The sequence below is a fragment of the Melozone crissalis genome, unplaced genomic scaffold (genome assembly GCF_028551555.1).
Source record: "Melozone crissalis strain CALT ecotype California unplaced genomic scaffold, PUWL_Pcris_2 ptg000027l_1, whole genome shotgun sequence".
NCBI classification, from domain to species: Eukaryota; Metazoa; Chordata; class Aves; order Passeriformes; family Passerellidae; genus Melozone; species Melozone crissalis.
In genome coordinates this window covers 74,032,158-74,052,970 of record NW_026535805.1, presented here as the reverse complement: position 1 = coordinate 74,052,970, position 20,813 = coordinate 74,032,158, and the positions used below count along the sequence as shown (strand labels likewise).

The window sequence follows — 20,813 nt, the reverse complement described above, 5'->3', positions numbered from 1 at the left end:
CAACTGAGTTAAGTCATGTCAGCCCCATGCTTTGAGCTTGGACTGGGAGCTACACATGCACAGCATAACTCCTAAGGCTGAGGTGCCCCTGGAAACAACACAGCCACATCCACATGCCCCAGCTCTTGGAATGATCTGTCTCTGGATTAAAAGCAATTCAAACCACCACAATTCATGACATGGTTTACCTAAAAAAAAAAATCTGTACTGCAAAAATTGGCAAGTGACAGTACATGCTTATGTCACCATCCAAAATACTCTCATCCAGAGATATAAAAAAAATTGTCAGTTTAATTATCCAAAGGAGAAAGACAACGCAGGAACAAAAAGTCACACAAGCATCTTCAGTGTCCCATCACCAAGTCTGACATCAACAGATGAGGATTGCTCATCTCTATGTTTGTGTAATTTCCTCCCCTTTAAAAAGAAGGGGTAAGGGTGCAGATAACTAATCTTCACATAAATAGCCCTTAAATGCCTCAGGTAAAAAATCAGAGCCTACTCTGACAAAATTGTACAGTCAAAAAAATTACCTCAAACTAGAAACTCCACTCCTAAGTTTCAGATGGAGGAACTAGTCACCTAGGCTCTTTACACCTACTAGGAAAAAAAGGCATCTTCAGAGACAATTCAAAAACAATCTGAAATGGCTTTGGAGGGACCTTCTCTTCAAAGTGATGATAGTCAATTTAGCCATCTACTAGTCTTCCACTAGCTTAATGTATCATTTTCAGACATTTAATGTATTAAGCCTGCATTCAGCTAAAACAGTCCACTTTGTGAGCATGCAGACAGGCCAGACTGCACTGACAAGACAGGGCAATGCAAAAGGAAAAGAAATGACTTTATGAAGATTACAGAGCTGTTGTGGCAAAGCCAATAATAGCATCCAGTGCAAATTCTCTTATTACCAGCCCCTGGCATCTCCCATATAATGAAAAGTTTTATTATTGTCCTAGATACAAAATGAACAATACCTGTTCTGCAAATTTGCGTTTCATGTCCCCACACCTCCACTCACCACAGTAACTTCATCTTTATCACTCTGTTCCTGAGGAATGCCTCCCCTTCACACACACTCCAAATGCCTCCTACCCCTCTCCTCGACACTATCCCACACACAATGTTCCTACATTTCTATCCTCATTTTATTCTTTATATAGCAGTGAAACATGTACTACTTCTGTCTTAGGGAAACACCAGTTTTTATACAAGCTGAACAACCAAAAGCAAGATCCAGAAGAACTTTCTTTTCCTCACAGAGGAGTCAGTTACTGGAAGACAATGGAATGGGAGTTCATAAAAAAAACAGCCAGAAAATGACACAGCTCCTTGTGCACAGCTCTGCAAACTTCTCCCTCAGCACAGCTGTGTAAATTTGAGTTAGATTGCTCTGAAGTTGTGTTGTAAGAAGAGTTGTGTGAAGGATTACAGAAGCTCCCTCTCTTTATGCAAGAGCTTCACTTAAGCTCAGTCCCTCAGGCCTTTCTTGAGCTATGCTGCAGCTATGGCCAAGCCCAGCTTTGCTGTTCCTCATCCTGACTTGATTTGCAGGTTTTATGTCAACCTTGCCTGATCCCAATGCACCTGTCTGTGCTCGCTGCCACAGAGCCTGCCCTGCTCACCTCCCTCTGGCACACTGGGGCAGTGCCTTTGCCAGGGAAGCCACCAGCCAGTTGTGCTGTCACACTTGGGTTCCCTACCACTGTGGGTCAGCTGCTCTGCAGTGCTTCCAGATAGCAGGTGACAGAGTCTGAAAGATTTTCAGGCTCTCTGTTTTGTAAATATATTTTAAACATCTAGCATTCAAAGTTACTGATGACAGGGGGAGGAGACGCAGGTGGGTGGGCAGTTCAGTCATACAGACCTTCAAGAATAAGGCTGAGATTCTTTCCTCAGCTTAAGCAGTTATTTTAACCCAGAAGAGAGATTCTATTGGAGGTAGCAAGAGGATGCATGGCTAGAACATTTTGACCAAAGAGCAATATTGTCTAATAACTAGATATTATTCACACATGCCTTATTTTGTCCTCAGAATTGTAGCCCCACAGTAATTATAACACACTGACATAACCAGTGCATCGATGTTTCTGTAAGCCTGCCTAATCCATGAAAAACTGCACTTAAACAATAATGTCATCTTATAAGAAAACTCAGATTAGGAAATGCCAGAACTGTGTTTGAATAAACTAGTTTTATCCACTCAGTGGTTACACAAAAATACTTCTTAGCAAAATATTTCATGAATGCCATATCTGAATGCTCATGAATATCTAATTACTGCAGAGGTTAGAAAAAACTGGTTTATCATTTGATACATAGATATATAAGCAAACAAATTCAGATATGTTTTGTTTGGAGCCCAGAGTTTTTATATACATACATATATATATATATACACACATATATATACATATATATTTAAATATATATAAACATGTATCCATCTGTATGGATACAAACACTTTGAAACTGAAACCAAGTATTAGCAGTGGCATTAAATTGTTGAAGTCCTTAAGCTTTCTATTCTTTGTAGTATTTAATTCATAAAATCTTATTAACAAAATCATCAGAAGAATGCTCTTTTCAAATCACAATTTTATTCTTATTTCAGCAGAATTCAACAGGTCATTGTGCTTCTTGTACAATGGCTGACAAATCATAAAAAATGTATTCTTACCTTATGGTGTTTTGGACAGATGAATCCTCAGATCCTTTATATTCACACCTTTTAATACCGGTACCAGGAGAATTATTCACATTCATACATTTTTCTTCTTCCATCACAAGATCACGGAATGACTTTGGCAAAGCAGAATGTAATGAAGATGACCTTTTCAAAAACAAAAATGAAACAAAACCATAGCACTTGATACTTGCACTTTCCCAGATCCCACATTATTCCATGATTCAGATAGCAAAGAGGCCGTTCTACTAAAATATACAAATAAAAATACATTTATTACTAAAAATACATTGTTACTACGGTTTTGTATACCACCATTATCCTCCTAGACCCCATCTGTTACAGTAAGTCATTTTGGGTCATATAGATAAAGAACAGGAAATAAATATCTATGAGAAGAGAGGAAGCCAGTAGTTCTGAAATGTCATTAGAATTAAAAAAAAAAAAAAAAAAATCAAACCTCACTCCTCCACCTATTCCCCCCACCTCATCTTTTCATAAATTAATTCTTTTTTTCATAGATAGCTTCTCTTAGACAAGCTGCACCTTTTCTAACAGTGCTAGTCCTTGAAAAGTATTTTCATAAATCACAATGCTCCAGGTACTGTTGGTCTAACACAGGCAGTTTACCACCATGAAAGTCAAGTACACCTGATCTTTTCTTCCCAAGATACTGAATGGCTTACTCATACCTGCTTGAGGCTCTATAAACCCCTTAATCCACAGTGAAATTCAAAAAAACTGATATCCTCAATTTTCTTTTACTTGTCCAAGCACAAGTTACTGAATTAGCGCCTGCGTATTATCTTTCAAAAATAAACCAGTAAGCAAATATAGCAATTGAGCATCATAGGTATCATGAACACTTTCCAAACCCAACACCTCTTTATTTACAGAATTCAAGGCAGTTACCATGAGTCCTTCTCTTACCTATCAAGGCTCTGGACTTAATTCTTCATAAACACTACAGAAGTAAAACAAGCTTTTTATACAATGCCAATTGTTTGTGCAACTGCCATAAGAAGAGCAGCATCCCATGTCAAAGACTTTAAAGCTACATCTGGGTGGGACACAATTTAAGGTAACAAAGACAAGGGAATTTTAAAAGCACAACATTGTATCTGAAATGTTACAACAAAAGCACCTGAAATCTATGCATGATGTCTGATGTTAGACCACCCTGGCTTAAGTCTGGATCCTTTTATTTAAATATTGGATGAGCAACACAGAAGATACAGAAAGCAGAATGGGAACCTCCAGATACAGGGGCTCAGAGTCATTTTGCACATCCTTTATTCCTACCACCAGCTGGCACACGGGAGTTCAGGCAAGTGTTTGACCAGAGCTCCCCCAAAACTATTATACTGAGTAGGCATATGGTCCATGGGATCTGCTGTCACAGAAGCTGCTTCTGCTAGTAACATTTTAAGTAGCCTACTTTGATTTGATTTACCCATTTCCATAAAAATTCTGTACTGCAATCAGATCCACTTGCAACAGAGAGCCAAAAAAAAAAACCCAACCCACAAACAACATCTCCCAAAAAAATCAACTGTGTCATTCTCAGTTTGTGAACCTATCCAAAACAATTTTTGAGGCTTAAAATTATTTGTCTGTGAGGTGGTACAAAATTTTCCAAGCACGTAACAACTCTAAATTTCAGCTTGTCCTGTCTGATACATTGACATTTTTATATAATTTGCAAAATTAGAAAAACTAGTTTACACTTAAAAAAAAATAGAGTATGACTATGGTTCTCTAAGCTGTAACTGCAAACCATCAAAGCATGGAGTTCCAAAACAGCTGCTGATGTTAAGTATAAGCTGTCAAACCAACAACCTAGACATCAGGATACACAATTGTTAATTCTCAAGAAAGATTTCAAATTTCTTCATGCCTCTGGTCTTGAAAAGCCATAGACTCTCCTGAGCTTAGAAAAGGCGAAAACAAGTAAGCAACACTCTCACTACCTTGATCAAAGTAGGTTTAGAGAACTAATAAAGTCAACATGCAATTAACTTTAGACATTTTTTCACAGTATTACTAGAGCAGCATTTTATTTTTCCCTTCTAATTTTCAGTTCTCTTCAAAGGAAGAAAGAAAGGTTCAGTTTCCAAAAAACTGTGAAACTGGAGGTTTCTCTTGGTGGAAAAGGTAGGGCACAGTGTATAACAGACTTTCAGTCAACCCAAAAAAGCCAGAAGGTTCCACACCCTTCTGGCAAGTGCGCTTCACTGTGTTCAACATCCAAGTTGAATATCTGATTTCACTGGAACACAAGTTCTATGGCTTTGACTATATTGCAAGTGTGGAAAGCTCAATCGACTGCCAAATGCAGTCGATTAATAGTCCACTGTGAATTTACAGACTAACTGCAAATATAACATTAGCGCAGATGAGTAATAACCATTCTACCTTACACACAAAAATACTTTGAATAACTAGCAGGGGCAATTGAATAATTGATCGCTTGCCTAAAGCAGCTTGAAGTTTATTCAATAAATGCTTTCTTCCAGCAGCGAGGCCTAATTTTAAAATTTCATAGAGCTCCCACTGGTTCTGTGCTTGAACTCTTGAGCTACCGGCATTTTCCACATCGGCAGCCAGAGGAACGCAGGAGGAACGTGTGGAATCACGCACGGTGACCACATGAGCATTAGATTGGATTCCATCCTCCTGAAATATACCCTAGCCTTTCCACCTAAGATGGTTTGTGTAACACAGTAGGCCCAGCTCTTTCCAAAAACTGTTTAATCAGAACCTTAAGAGCACAATATACTTTTTGGAGACATTTATCGAGGAATATTCAAAAATCAGTCTTTATTTGCTTTTTAAAAACAAGGAAGAATTCGGCGGCGGTTTGCAGTTTAAATAACACTCTATAGGTAAAGAATTATCTATCAGAGAGTAGATGAATAGTATGAGTAAGTCAAACTATTCAGGCACAACTTGCCTTTCCTGAATCTATGCTGGCTAGACCTGACCATCCGGTTGTCCTGCACATGCCATGTTAAGGCACTAAGGATGATCTGCCCCAGGAGCCTCCTGGAGCTGAGCTCAGGCTGACAGAAGGTAGTCCCCACATTCTCCACCCAATCCTTCTTTAGATGGGTGTCATATTGACTCACCTCCAGACACCAGGGCCCTCTCTATTTGACCAGGGCTGCTGGTAAATGATTTAAAGTGGCTCAGTGGTCACCTTCACCAGCTCCCCTGGTACCCTTGGGTTGCTCCCATCCAGCCCCATGGACCTGTGTATGTCTAAGAGTGTAGCATATCACTCCCCTTGGATTATGGGGGATTTGTTCCAGCCCATGGGGCTGGGTACCTGGAGAATGACTCATCTTACTAGCAAGACTGAGGCAAAGAAGACATCAGCTGCCTCAGGATTTCCTTCATACTTTGTCATTGCAAATGATAAAAGGATGGAGATTCTCCTTCACCTTCATTTTATTTCTATAAACAATTTTGTCTTTATTTCTTAGAATTTTTATATGGAATTGTCTTTATGGATAATTACAGCATTAGTAGTGAGATTACAAATAGTAGATAGAGTATCCCTTTTTTAATAAAGGATAGAATGACTCAGTGTTTACTGTGCTCATCAACAAGTGATTCAACCATCAGTTTCTCCTAGCAAATTCTAAGCCTCAGAGCTGTAACAGCCCTGTGACACCTCCATCAGCTAAGGCAAATAATTAACCGCTGCTTGACCTGCAAAATCACCTGCGTAAAGCAGGTAGCATGTTCTTCAAAGCATTTGAGAGCAGCAGTTTTAAGGATACTAATTCATCCACTCACTAGACTTCAGAAGATGAATCTTGCAAACCTTGATTCTCCTTTGTCAAGGTCTCAATTATCGTTCAGACATCAGGAAAAGTCTGAATCCTTAAACGCAAACCAACTCATTTGTCTTTCCTGTTAAAAATAAAATTGTGGGCTTTGCCTAATATCATAACAGAACAAATTTAAGAGATTGGGGGAGTAAATGAGACCCTAAATTTCAGTATTAGGTGTACATGGATGACAATCAATTCAGAAGAGAGAAAGCTTAAGAGTGACTGTGATGGGTATGCTGAAACCTTTGCTCCCACTGAGGTACAACCAAATAAGCTACAGGGAAAGGAGACTGACAATTCTTCTAGGGTAACAGTACAAATGTAATCTGCAACAAAAATCTAGACCTTCTTGAACAGGGAAAACTGGAAAAATGGCCACATTTACTTAAATGAACTTTAAATGAACATTTACTTCATGCATAGAGCATGCAAATAGGTTTATGCCTGAGATAATTAAACTCATTAAATTTACATAGTTTGAAACTTCTACGTGTTTTGGTTATGCTTTTATCCAATACCAACAGTAAAAGTGAAGAACAAAGCATGACTTGGGCTAGCACCTTATTATATTTGTTATAAACCTAATTCACTGAACAGATGAGAAACTATTTTTGCATTAGTTACTATGATATAAACTCAAACTTCTAAATTGTATGTGATCAGCATTCAAAGTCATTTTAAGCCCCTATGCATCCTTCCACCATAAAAACTGTTAGAAGCATCCAATGCTCCCTCCAGCTCTGAGACACCTAGATAACTTTATTATCCCTAATTTAGGTCAGTTTTCTCTAGTCCAAAGTCATTCCAGACCTTCCCCCAGGACGGGCTAACATTTTGCTTTGGTTTGACAGAGAAAAAGCACCATCCATAATGGTTTTCAATAACTTCTTCCTAACTAAGTTTTGGAGCTAGTTCTTCTTCTTCTATGGTTTACTTCAACACCATCTGCAAATACAACATTGTACACAGGAAAGCACCAGATGGGGTGCAGTCTTCTGACTCAGAGCAAAATTTCAAAGAACTGTTAAACTGCAACCACTGCACTTCCCTACTCCCTTTGAATTTCTAGATTACTTCCAAATGTAGATTCAAATAGATCAGTCTGCCTATTCAATGCAAAACTCTCCAAAGAAAAAGAATTGATATTTGATTTATAACATACCACACATTCCCTAGTTTTGCAACTTTTGTGGGTGGAGGTGGTGCAGTCACTAGAGTGGTAGGCTCTGGGCTGCTAGCTGATCCATTATCTTTTGCTGCCAGGGCAATCATTTTCCTTTGCTTCTGAGAAAGCTTGATTCCATGAGACACCATTCTGCTGTGAATGGACATTGCAAAGAAAGAAGTTGTAAGATCCATGTCCTTTGAGATGACTCACCTTTAATCCTGCAAATTAAACTGAGAAATAACTTGTTCCCTAAAAATACTTTGCTTAGACTGCCAAAAGGCAAGGGGGAAACAAGGGCTCAGATGGCTAGGAAGCAAAAAAAAAGAGGTTCAATTAATATCAAGAGTGACAGAAAGAAAACATCACAGAAATATTATTCACATAGATGTCCATAAATGAAAACATGCAGAGTAGGAATCAAGTCACCAAAAGAGGACTACCATCAGATGAAGACTACTTTCTAATCTTCTCATTTTTTTAGAGATTTTCAAGCTTAGCTCCCTTAAACCAAAAATATTCATGCATTAAAAAATGTATACAATAGCATAGAGCCATTTCTTCTATCTGCAACAATATTCTTTTCTAAACTATTTGGATTCTTCAGTCTTGGCTGTTTTGTTTGCAGTTTCTGAATCTATCCAGCAAGCCTTTACCAGGTTCCATGAGTACTCTCCTAAGTCTCCTTTAAAAGAAAGCCACACCTCAAGGGTCATGAGAGTCACCTCCTCTTCTCTTCCATACGTTGCTACTTTAACAACACTAGCTTTAACACACTGCCTTGTAAAGAAGCACATTTATCTCCGTGTCTTTTGGGATGCTTCTGCAAGGAGGAACCTCACTTGCTTCTGTCTGAAGACTCGTTAATATCAAGACATGGTTTCTGGGAGAGGTCAGAGAATGCAAGACAAGAAATGAACTTCTCAAATCCAGTACTCGTGCACAAGTAATTTCCAAAGTCCAAGGGCAAGAATTAATTATTTTTGGTCAGAAACAGAAAGGCTCATCAGGACAGGCCACTTATTTAAGATACTAGCTTACTTGTTCTTTTGCAGTAGTTGACAAAGCAAGACTAGAGTAAAATAAAGGAATTAATTTTGTATGCTCAAAGAAAAACAACATAATGAAGTAAACAAAGCTGTTCAAATAGCACAACTTTTCTCCTGCTTTTTTTAAACTGAAAGGCTGAAACCACTAAGTAAATTCATAACAACTTAGGCCTATCACACTTTTTTATAGATTTTGGTTTTTTACCAACCTTGAATTTGCCTTTGGCATGGTTCCACATTTCTGCATACTTTCTTCAATTTCCATGATGGTTCTCAGATCCATAGCAGGAGGACTGGCAGGACTAAATGAAAAATAAAAAGTTACCTTACAAGGCACTGATTTTCACTTACATTCCACAGTTCCAGCCTTCACTGAAATCCTCTAAATCATACATAGGATTGGTAACTGGTTGTATAATTTACGTCTGCTTCCTCAATTATGGCAAACCTCAAATAAAATGTTTCTGACAAAACTTTTATAAATATATACATATTTAAGAGCATACTATAAAAATACTTTCAAGACTCATTATAGTATGAAACAAAAAGATGTGAACTATGATTACTTTAAAAAAATTAGAGCCCTAAAAATTAGATACCTAACACTATGATTTCTTCAAAAAAATTAGATAGCTAAATAAGGATACTTATTTAGTAGTCAAATGCTCATGCTAAGTTATAGAGAGGCACTGCTTGCACCTCTGAATGTTGGATTAGATTTCTCTTTTAAGTGCAGGATTCAAATTATTTCACATGATAAACAAAACAGTTTTTGCAGTCAGAGTGCTACACAAACATCAGTAACATTCTTAAACTTCAGATATCAGTCTCTTTTTCGTACATGACCTAATTTTAAACTTCCACAGAAATAAGCATGAATTAAATCTACACATTCCCAAGCTTGACAAAAAACTACAAATTAAAATGTGTGTACTCAAAGGCATCTGTAAAGTAAGCTGCAATTCAACTCAATTTAAGGACAGGCTTTGGAATAAAACATAATCAGCACTTCCTCCATCTCTCCTTACAGATAAAAAAACAATACTCAATTTTTCATTATACCAAGTGTACCAGTTAAACCTGTGGTGTTGATTTTTACAGCCCTTTTAAGTCTAAAGGCCTAAAAAATGTCAAAGTACAGTGGAGCTTCTAAAGGCTTCAGGCATGGTATGATTCTACAAAAAATTCTCCTGTATTTTTCACAGTATTAACCAAGTAGGTGTTATAAAAACAGATATTAGAAGTATGGAGTGGAAGCAATTAAAAAAAAAGAATTATATATATATATAGCATTGTTTTTCTCAATTAATAATTACAAAATATTCTCCTTTTATTAAATTACCAAGATCTTGAGTTCATGTGTACAATCATTTTGAAGAGCAAATAGCTTTTTAGTCTGAATAGAACATTGTTAGCTTTCACTACCAAGTGTAAACCAGCAACTGTAAGTATTACTGCACCTGAAACTGGTTGCCACCCAATTGGGAGAGCTTGCAGAGCTGTGTCTGGCACTGGGAATGGACTGTGGAACAGACTGCATCCCTGCTGATGCTCCCTTGCATGACTTCATCTCCTTGTTAGGGTGAGAGGGTTTCACACCCGGACTGCATACTTTGTCCTTCATCTAAAGATCAGGCAGAAAATAGTTGAATAAACACTGCAAACACTAAATTTTATTTTCTTAATCAAATAAACTACAACTCTCCAAAGTCATCTACTCCATTGTACAACAGGTTCACAGAAAGACTCTAAAATAAAAACCCTGCTTTTGATGGACTAGATAAACAAAAAAATTGCTAAGAAGAAATCCAACCTCAGTCCTCTCTGGATGAAATCCTTTTGTGAAGTCAGGGGACTGCAAGTCTCTGGGACTACTCACTCCTGCATAACTACCTTCAGAGTCAGATGTTAAGAGTTCTGGAAGTGAGTCTACTGAGTTAGCTTTATCCAGTTTTACTGAGCCTAGAAATACAAAAAGATAGTAGAACTATTAAATCATGAGAGCCAGACTAAACAATGCTTAACAAACACAAAAATTATTAACACCATTATGATGAATATAAAGCAATCAGAAGTTTACCTAGTCCAGAATACCATCCAGTGGTAAATATAAGCAATTTTTTTGCTATCCTAAATATTTTTTCAGAATAACATTACTCCCAGTTTTCTTCTTGTCTCAGAATATACAAATAACAACACTTTTCCTTTAAATTCTGCTACCAACTTCTCAATAAAAAGTGAACAATTTATTCTTTGTTTCAGAAAAAAAAACCCACAACAGAAATGTTCCACTTACTAAAATCCACTTAAGAAAATGTGCATTATTTTATTTGATAAAATACATGCTTTTAGATGAACTTTGGGTACAATGACAAACACCCTTTCAAAAAAACCCTTATCTTAAGAATTCACTATTTAAATTCAACTATAGTGTTCACTAGAAAAGAAATAATCTTTCTAAGATTTCCTTCTTGAAATACAGACATTGCATTGCATATTACACTTGATGCTCTGTTTTTATACCTGAAAGGAATCTCTTTCCCACTGACCTGTAGAGGCCGGACTCTGAATAATATCTGACAGATTATATCCTCCAGAGCTGTCAGACCGTTTTCTTGGCTTCTTTTTTGCCTTAGTTTTTGCTTTTTTGAAAAGGGCTTCCCTAATAGGAAAAAGACCAAAAAATCCACAGCATGCATTAAAGCCAAAGAAACTGAGAACTCCCCACGTCAACGCCACCTTTCTCAGTCAGCAGCAGCAGTTATACTTCAAACAGTAGTACCTCATCTCAGCAGCCTGCACTAGCTGCCTGCTCCTCTCTGCTTATGCACTGGCACAACCATTTCATAAATGACTTTGGGGGAAAAGAAGAATCCAGGAGGAAAAGAAAAAAAACTCTTTCCAATCTAGATCTAGCCTCTGGACTATTATACTGCACACAGACTTCTGCTGAGACAGTGGAAGATACAGCTGCTGCACAGGCTGGCACTGCCACCTAGGTCAGATTAAACCTGCTACATATCACAGCAACTGACATAAAGCAAATTACATACAATTCTCCACTTTTTTCTCTCTTGCTTTCTCCTAAATTACTGAAGTTCAATAAATGCCACAGTTGGTCTCAATTTTCCCCAACATAAACAGTACCATTGTGATAATACTAATTTTACAACAAAGCAGATACAAGGTGATGTTACCTAAATATCATGTGTTCCTGTATATGCTATTAGGAAGAGTGAAATCAAATTAAAAAAGGCATCTTTCATTTTAACAAAACTACTAGATATTCAGAATTGCATGAAATGCAGCTACAGTGCACTATTTCAAAGTTTCTTTAAGCAGGTTTTTGTTAAGTAACTATAAAACTACTTAACCACTGCTGCAGCACTACCGTACTTGGAGTGTCTAGTTTTCAATCCTTGGACTACCCAATTCCCTAGATGCTACCACCCTGCCTTGAAAAACACTGGAAGGCTTAAAGTTGAATATAAAACAGCCTCTCACTTGCCTTGATCTACTAGTTCTTACTTACACTAGTTTATTCAGTGCAACTTTTCCTGACACACGTGCTCAGAACAGTACACAATATTTCAGGTGAGGTTTCCTCTGCAGGCTGACATTTTATCCCACTATTTGGAAGCCTGTTACCAAGCCATTCTATCATACTACAAAGCGCTGTATTTCACTTGACAAGTCTGTGATAGTTCTTAATATCAAGAAATTTAGATTAAATTAGACAATTAGACAATTTTTCATACAGATCTATAATACATTCAAGTCTGTTTTTTCTTTTGATCTCTCCTAATGCAGTGAAGTACAATGAACTGCACAGTTGGTCTCACACATATACAGATACTCTCACCACATGCACAACCCCCAAACATTGCTGTGAATGCTCATTTTGCAACCTTTACTCATATGCCACTTATAAGCTGAAAGTGCTCTGCTGCAGTTTTGCAACATTTTCAAAGACTTAAGGAAACTGATAATGGTCTTTGAAATCTCATTTCTTAATCTTTCAATTCTGAACTTAAACACAGTCAGGCACCAATACCACACACAGTTCATCTAGTAAAAATATTGATGAAAAACAAATACTTACTGAGAATTTTGTTCTGTATTCATTTCTTCCCTCAAAAAGACAAAGTTCTCTCCATCTTCAGGCTCAAAAGAACTTATATCAGGTCCATCTGGATATGGAGTAATTACTCTCCTGACCATAGCTGGAATCTGTAGTTGTAAAAATTGTTACATTAAGTTTCACTGAAGTTGCATGCTAGCAAATTTATGTAAGAGGGCCAAAACTGTTCATTTACCTTTCACAAATCAGGTAAATAATTACCTAACAAGCTTATAAACTTAAGTTATATCTTTAAGCAAAATTGGAGAAGTATCTTAAGTGACAGACACAAAATGCCTATGTTTCATCAATTGTTAACTTATGGCAAGAAAAAGCTTAAAGATTTTGCAAGCATTATCTTTTACAGTAAGAGAATACTGGATTATAATGGGTCTTGGCTTTCACCATTGCATTACAGTTCAATTTTCACATTATTCTTCTTACTGATTTTAACATCTATATGGTCACCCTGAACATTTTAGCTTCCTTCTAAGTAAGGGATGCTCTTTTCCATAGGTTTTGCTAACACTGTTCCAAGCAACAACTGTTAATTACAGAACATTAATATGTTTAATATGTATAACTAATTAATTTAAAAGACACAACACTGTAGCAGCAGTAGCTAGTGAATAATGAAATATGGACTCCTTGAGAGTGATAATAGCAGAAGACAACTTTAATCTTTTGAGACAAATGTTCCATTTCAGCCTGTCACCTACAGACTCTTTAGGTACGTATTTATCACATCTATTCTCATTTTACACCTAATCAGCTTACATTCGAGTTGTACAACTTACCATTTTCCTGTAATAAACAGAAAGATCCTTCACAACTTCATCACTTAAGACTTCTAGAGTCCTAAAATAAAAAAAAAATTATCTTTATCCTTAAATATCACAGTCATCTTAGCAACTTATTAAAAAAATGACATTAATTAAAAATTCAGATTAACATTTTGGATGAATCTCACCTACAGGTATTATCATCTATTCATGGTGGTCAAAGTCTAAAGGAAGACACTGAACACAAAATAAAAACTAATCAATACCTTTGTTGTAGGGTAGGATTAAACACACAACCTTCCCACCTACCTTCACCTAAGGTCACAGCCAAAACAGACCTATATAGCTAAGTTACCAAGAACTGGTAGCTTTACCTATTTCTGCATACTGTCCTACTGACATGTATCTAAATACTCCAAATCTGTGTAAATTCTCCATAAAACTCAAACACAACACACAACATAAACATTTATGCCAATAAATAATACTACAGCAACAAACTTGACTCAACAGAACTGTCTTGTCCATGTGAGTAGTTCTCCTTGCAAAAAGCTGTCAGGAGTTAGTTCTGTTTCTCAAGGTTTCTCAAATTAAAACTCTTTCTACCCAATACTAACATTTTCAGATTTTCATTAAAATGTAGCCAGACTCCTAATTGTAATAAGAAAATTACATATAGGCTTAAGAGGAAACGAGTCTGAATTCCAGGTAATATTTAAGGCAACATTACTAGATTTTTACTCTTCTCTCCAAAATCAAAGGTTAGAATGTTTATAGAGAGGGGAAGAGGGAAATTGCTAATATGAATGAACTTCTATATCTGGGATGCAAGTGAAGCCACTGTGTGACGTGGCAATGAAATGCTGGCATTCTGAACTGTTTCAGATCTCTAAGAACTTCTCTAAGTGAAAAGAAGTCTGACAAAAAGGACAGAGAGAACTCACAACTGAGATTTTTTTTTTGGCTGGGTTTTTTGGTGTTTTTCTTAAGGTTTTGCTAGAAAAGAACTTCACTCAGTGCTGATAAGGTTTGCTCTGAGAAGATGATATGTACTTAAGAAACTTGACGGCCTGTCCAAATGCATCAAGAGAAGGAAGGCCAGAGCACACCTTCAGCTTCTAAGAACTTTAGAACCACTGTGGAAAGCAAGGATAATAAATTAATTTGTTCAGCTCTCACTGCAGACATTAAAGCAAAAAGACTACCAGAGGACAGGCCCACCCTCTTTGGAAAATAAAGCAGCTATTTAGTACACCTGCTTAAAACAAATCAAATATTCATTGTTAACAACCACGTTTAAAAAAAAAAAATCCACCCAAACAAACAGTCCTAAAACAAACCAAAAATCCCCACAATAATCCCCATCCCCCCAAAAAACAACCTCCAAATGAAGGGAAGAGCCCCACAGCAGTTTTAGGCATCTTCAAAAATGCTTTTAAAACCCCAGAAAAGACTAGACCTAATGTTAAAGCCCACTGAATTCCAGAGAGGTTCTTCATGCCAGACTGTAACATTTGGTTTTGTATTACAGAACTGGTACAGTATGTACAGAGATTTAGCTAGCTTCTCTCTCCCTAAGTGACAAAAATGAGCCTACCTATAAGCTAGAAGCATTCAGCTGCATTTTAACATTAAACTGTCCATATTAGTTATTCCGATCCTTTTACCTTTTTGGGCTTTTTAAATTTTACAACTAATACATGAACACATTTGCATTCCTGCTTACCTTGCTTCAAGCAAAGCTGCCATATTGAGTCCTATGAACTGCAAGCAGGACAATTTTAGCTGTTCAGCATTATACATTGCTGAGAACTCCAACAGCTCAGCAGCATTCTTTAAGGTCACTGCAGAAACAAAAACCAACAAACTATATTAGATAATGGGCTGTAGTATCAAGGAGCTATTTTAAGACTTATTGTGCAGCATGATCTAGTTATTGAAACATATACTTCCCATTCCTAGAAAAAATGCTAATGCTCCAATGGCCATAAACAATAGGGAGCTCCATGGCTCCATGTAACTTTGTGGCAGCTTGTATACAATGGCTGCTGCATAGAACTAAAAAGCCCTGCCTACAAATAGATCAGTTTCAAAATATTAAAACCCAGCAGTCCAAAAAAAAAAAAAAGGAAAAAGAAAGGCAAAAATAGTAAGTTTCATAAATAGCATAAACAGTTGTTAAACGTCCAAATGCTCCAATTTAGCATAGATGAAAAAAAAATAAGGCGAGTGAAAGAGGAGAGAGGGAACACTAAATACAAGGACAGAAATAGAAACAGAATTCATTTTATCATATTTTAAAGAAAAGAAAATTCAATTAAATGAAATGAAGATTTCATTTGGGTTAGATTTTTTTGTTTTTTCTTTTTTACTTTTTTTTATTAAAGAGCATGAGCATAAGTAATGGAAGATCATGCTAACTTAGAATATTGCTCAGACTAAAGAAGCAAGTATTAGTAGACATGCAATGAATATCAAAATGTAATCACCTGAAAGGAAGATACACAAATTCTGTGCTGCAAAAGGCAAGAACATCTAAAAAACGCATTTTTTTGTTCTCTAACCCTTTACAATGCATATGGAAGGACTCACATTTTTCTGCAATGGCTACTTCACAGATTTCTTTGAGTCTGGATATAAGAAGCTGGTCTGCTACCACAAGAACATTACATATGAATTCCACATTTTGAGAATCTGGAAAACAAAGCATCATATAAACACTGGGGGCAAATCAAAAGCAACTATAAAACAGACAGCTTCAATGAAATTTTACCAAAGCATGAATATAATGGCTTTGCAAATTTTGATGGGAATTTCACAGCACAAGAAATAGCTTAGAAGAGCACCAACAATCCACTTTTTGAAACAACAGAAGGAGGGAAAAGGAAAACTGCAGTTTGACAAAATAAAGAAAAGGTAAAACAAGGCCTGGGGTACTGCTATGCCCAAAGAAAGAGTCAAGAATTTTGATTTTTTTAAACGTAACTCCAACACAAGCATATTAAGTTTTGAATTTCTATTTTAAAAATATAAAAATTGCAAGAGTTACAGTTGAAAATATATTAAAGTCACCTTTGATGGCAAGTGCTTCATCTGTATACAAGTAATCCACAATTATCTGTAGTATGTCAGAATGAATGGGCATTTCCAGAGCTGAACAGGTAGCCTAAAAAGCAGAAATATTTAAAGAAAAAAAAAAGAAGAAATAGAAGGAATAAGAGAGGCTGACTACTTGGAATAAAATGCAAAATTAAGACAGTACCTATATTAAGAAAATAACTCAGATTGAAGGCGACATTTTCAACATCAATTACTTAAGCATTAGTACAAAATCTGTCCAAGTTTCTCAATCAAGAATTGACTGTAGCAAAGCAATTAAAATCTGTTCAAACTTCTGAATAAATACCCATGAAACAGTTTCATGTTTGATCACTTTGATCATCTACTCTAACAATCCTCCTTGACTATATTACTTTACCAACAATTGCCTAAAAGTAGAACTACAGGAACCCTCTATGCAAGTACTGAACTGCTTTCCTTTCAAGGTCAAAAGAGCTAATGAAATCATGAGTTCCCAAATAACAATAATACTAAGGTAGTCACTACTGTTAATACCTCTGAAAACAAGGTCCTCATCAAGTCCTCCATTCGGACCATCCTAACCATTAAGATAAAGCTTTTGTAAGAGCAAAAATTGGCCACTAAACCATGCAACTGTCACCATCTGTGTTTATTCAACATCACTGCTAAACAATTTTGGTTTACTTCAACTGGTACCTAAGTAAAGCTTCATACTAAAATATTTACTTTGCTTTAGAACACGCTACTGGTAATGACATATTTTCCTTCTAAAGGTTAAAATCTCTTACAGACATTAAGGTTTTTATATAACATCTACAGCCATTGCTTCATAAAATATTTACTTATTAATTTAGGTTGATTTAGGTTGACTTACAAAATAATAGGCAACTTATGAACTATATACTACTGATATACAAAACCATGATACAAATGGACATTCAACACTCAAAAAAAAACCCCTTAAATCCTTAATTTGTTGCAAATATGTTTTCTCAGGGATGACTTGGGAAAAGGCAGCACAGTAACCTGGAGGACAGGTGAAGTTCTGTTTCACAGCAGAACAGAACTGCCAGTACTTCACTTAAGTACTGAATGTTCTTAATGTATTGCCAGAAAACTAGAAATTTGAGGAACTCCTGTGCACTGCTTTAGTTTTTGGTCTCAGAAAAATGCTTCTCCACTTAGACCACTCCTCTCTTTCCATAAACATCACCAATAGTGCTCAGGTAGTTAAACAGAGACATTTGTTGGAATTACAACGTCCAGGAACAACCAAGGCATTGACAAACAGCTGGCAAATAGGAACCAAGACAAATTAAAGATCTACAACTTTTGAAGCAGCAGTCGGTGACTAAGTAAAATAGTCCCTGATATCCTCTATTTCATTTAACAGCAAAAGTCAGCTGGAGTTCTACACACTGACCCTCAATCCTGTTCTCTCTTGCACTCAGTACACATGACAAGCTATTCCAATCTGCATACTATTTAAATTGTACAATCTTTTACAGAAGGAAAATGAAAATTCATCCAAAGCAGTATCCCATAAGAACAGTCCAGTCAATGGTTTTTATAAATCCATTAACTAGTTCAAAATAAAAACCCCTAAAATAAAAGCAGTAATTTCCTTCGATATACAGTATTACATTTGCTATTCTCATTTAATACACAATCTCAATAGTACAAATACAGTGTAACCAAAAATGTGGCTTGTGGGTTTTTTCCTTGCAAATTGAATCAAAGAATCCAACCCTTTCTTTTACCTAGCATTTAGGATATGTTATTATAGGAAAAAGTGAAAAGCTGTCCCTTATTTGATGCAAAAAAAAAAGTACCATCACACATGGTTTTGGCAAACTTACCTCAATCCATGAGCTGCTTAACATGCTGTGAAAATAATCTGTAAAGAAAGGCATTTCAGTTCAAGATGCAATAAAATGACAGTTAAAAAAGACAATATAACTTATGTTATATAAAGATATAAAAATACACACACATACCAAGTCTTGCACAAAGTACACACTTATGACACGGGAATTCCTTTCCATCTAAAGATTTCAGGGTCACATCGCAGAGGTATGAACTAGAAGATATTTAGTAGCATCAGAACTGTGACTATTCAGATTTACAACTATTACAAGTTGTAAACTCTACAATTAAGTGATAACTTTAGCAAGTTAGGATTTATCCTTTGAAATAACACACACCTGACCTTTAATAATACCACAGAACATGAACTCAAAAGAACAGGCACACTACTTTCCAGGGAGAATTTCTTTGCCCAAAGTTAAGCTTCAAAAATTCCATCTGAAATATTTCCTTTAAAACTCAGTGAACTACTGTTTCAAAAATGCTATGATTAAATAAATTAATTATGGCTTATTTTCGTCAATCTTAAATGGTCTTAAATGGTTAAGTTACCCATTTCTTCAATATCAGGAGGTACCATAGGCGTTGATGATGCATTTTAGGAATGAACCCCAATTCTGTGAAACCAGCTACTGTCATGCAATGTTGCTTTTCCTATATAGACAGACTATTCAGGACTTTGGGTATAAGTAACTCGATCACATCAAAAGAATGAAAAAAAAATCACTTTGCTAAAATCAAATTAGAAAGCATTTGCTTCTTTCCAATCCATGTATTCTTATTATTACAGAACAATACAGAAAGCAGATTTACAGAAGTCAAATTGCTTTTGACTGGATTACCCATTACATTTCTCCTGGCATTAGCACTCAATGACACAGTTAATCCACAGAACACATTAAGGTACAGTAAAAAGAAACAAGGATATACCACATGTAATCTATTCCCAATTACTGATCTACAGATCAAGTAGAGAGAACTTCCAAACCTGAGTTACTATGATATAGAAAATTGCATGCCAGAAGTTAAAATGCAGTTGGATCAACCTCAGCCCTTACTTAACATATAAAGAGATGACATAAGAGGAAGATAGTGGGGCAGGGAAAGTTGATTTCAAAAAATTACCATTTCTTCTGATTTAACTTTGGTTTGTTCCCATTCTTCTTGTTGACAACGTTAATTTTTCCATTTTCTAATTTGACTCCATCCAACCTGCAAATTATTACAATTGGTAATAGGCAACACAATTAGTATACGCTTCAAACCATTAAGAACAGTTTCACAAAGTAACAGTACTTCAGTGGGCTCATATTGTGAACATGAAAACGAATCATCATACAAAAACAGAAGCCAGTTGTTACTTGAAAGGTCTTCAAGGAAGATGCAAAATGTAACTGACATTCTTTCCTCACCTTAGATATGTATTTATTATCTTAGATGAAACCTATACTGTATAGTTAATGCCAAAGTTCAATACTACAGAGTCAAAAACCAGAAGGTTAAATACGTATCAGTACCAGCCAATAAACTGAGCAAAGACAGTGGCTGGGATTCAGCACAGGCTTTTTTAGCACCCTAATTCATAAAGGAGGCTTGTGAATGGGATGGTAAAGACTCAGGAGTGCTGCTGGTGGATTACAAAGTAATACACCTTTAAAGCAAAGTACTTTACCACAGAAATATTACTTAGGAACTCAGTTTTAGCAGCAGCCTCACATCTTGGCTGTGTATGCAAGAAGTACAGTAAGAAAACTGCCCTGAAAAAGTTCATATCCCTCTTTGGAAGAGACAAATGCAGGGGAAAAAAAACCCCAAACTGATTAATGCAGTTCTACAGAGACATTTGATCTCAATTCCATTTGTTTCAGTATGTAACATAAAAATTACATCACTTGAGCAAGAATTTAAATTTGCTTTGTGGTGTTTTACACTAAACACATTTGCTGTCTTGTGAAAAAACTGCTAGACTACAGACCGCAGTATAGAAATTATGCAGTTCAAAATTCAGTTAGATTCAGTCTCTAACATAACCAGTACTGATGTTTTACAACAGTCTTTCTGGAAAGCCAGATGATTTATCCCAGATATCAAACCTCACAGAGCTCATGTCTTAGAGGATACTGTCATGGTTTAACTCATCTGGCTAAAGACCACACAGTCCCTCATTCACTCACTCTGCCCTCACCACCCACCAGTGGGATGGGGGAGAAAAATGGGGAAAAAAT

General features: G+C 36.3%; 1 protein-coding gene across 3 annotated transcripts in view; it reads right to left on the bottom strand.

Moving 5' to 3' along the window:
- IBTK (inhibitor of Bruton tyrosine kinase) overlaps positions 1–20,813 on the bottom strand; it is a 52,921-nt gene that overhangs the window by 7,682 nt on the left and 24,426 nt on the right. Inside the window, exons 13-26 of one of the 3 annotated variants that reach the window (XM_054279772.1) lie at positions 19,714–19,800; positions 18,720–18,802; positions 18,582–18,619; positions 16,714–16,807; positions 16,234–16,335; positions 15,368–15,485; positions 13,657–13,717; positions 12,842–12,969; positions 11,289–11,401; positions 10,553–10,701; positions 10,200–10,363; positions 8,949–9,041; positions 7,688–7,843; positions 2,681–2,833 (exon numbers count right to left, since the gene is read on the bottom strand). In XM_054279772.1, coding sequence (XP_054135747.1) covers positions 2,681–2,833; positions 7,688–7,843; positions 8,949–9,041; positions 10,200–10,363; positions 10,553–10,701; positions 11,289–11,401; positions 12,842–12,969; positions 13,657–13,717; positions 15,368–15,485; positions 16,234–16,335; positions 16,714–16,807; positions 18,582–18,619; positions 18,720–18,802; positions 19,714–19,800 — 1,539 coding nt within the window. Of the gene's footprint in view, positions 1–2,680; positions 2,834–7,687; positions 7,844–8,948; positions 9,042–10,199; positions 10,364–10,552; positions 10,702–11,288; positions 11,404–12,841; positions 12,970–13,656; positions 13,718–15,367; positions 15,486–16,233; positions 16,336–16,713; positions 16,808–18,581; positions 18,620–18,719; positions 18,803–19,713; positions 19,801–20,813 lie in introns of all 3 variants that reach the window. The other 2 variants (XM_054279773.1, XM_054279774.1) reach the window with 2 other exon arrangements.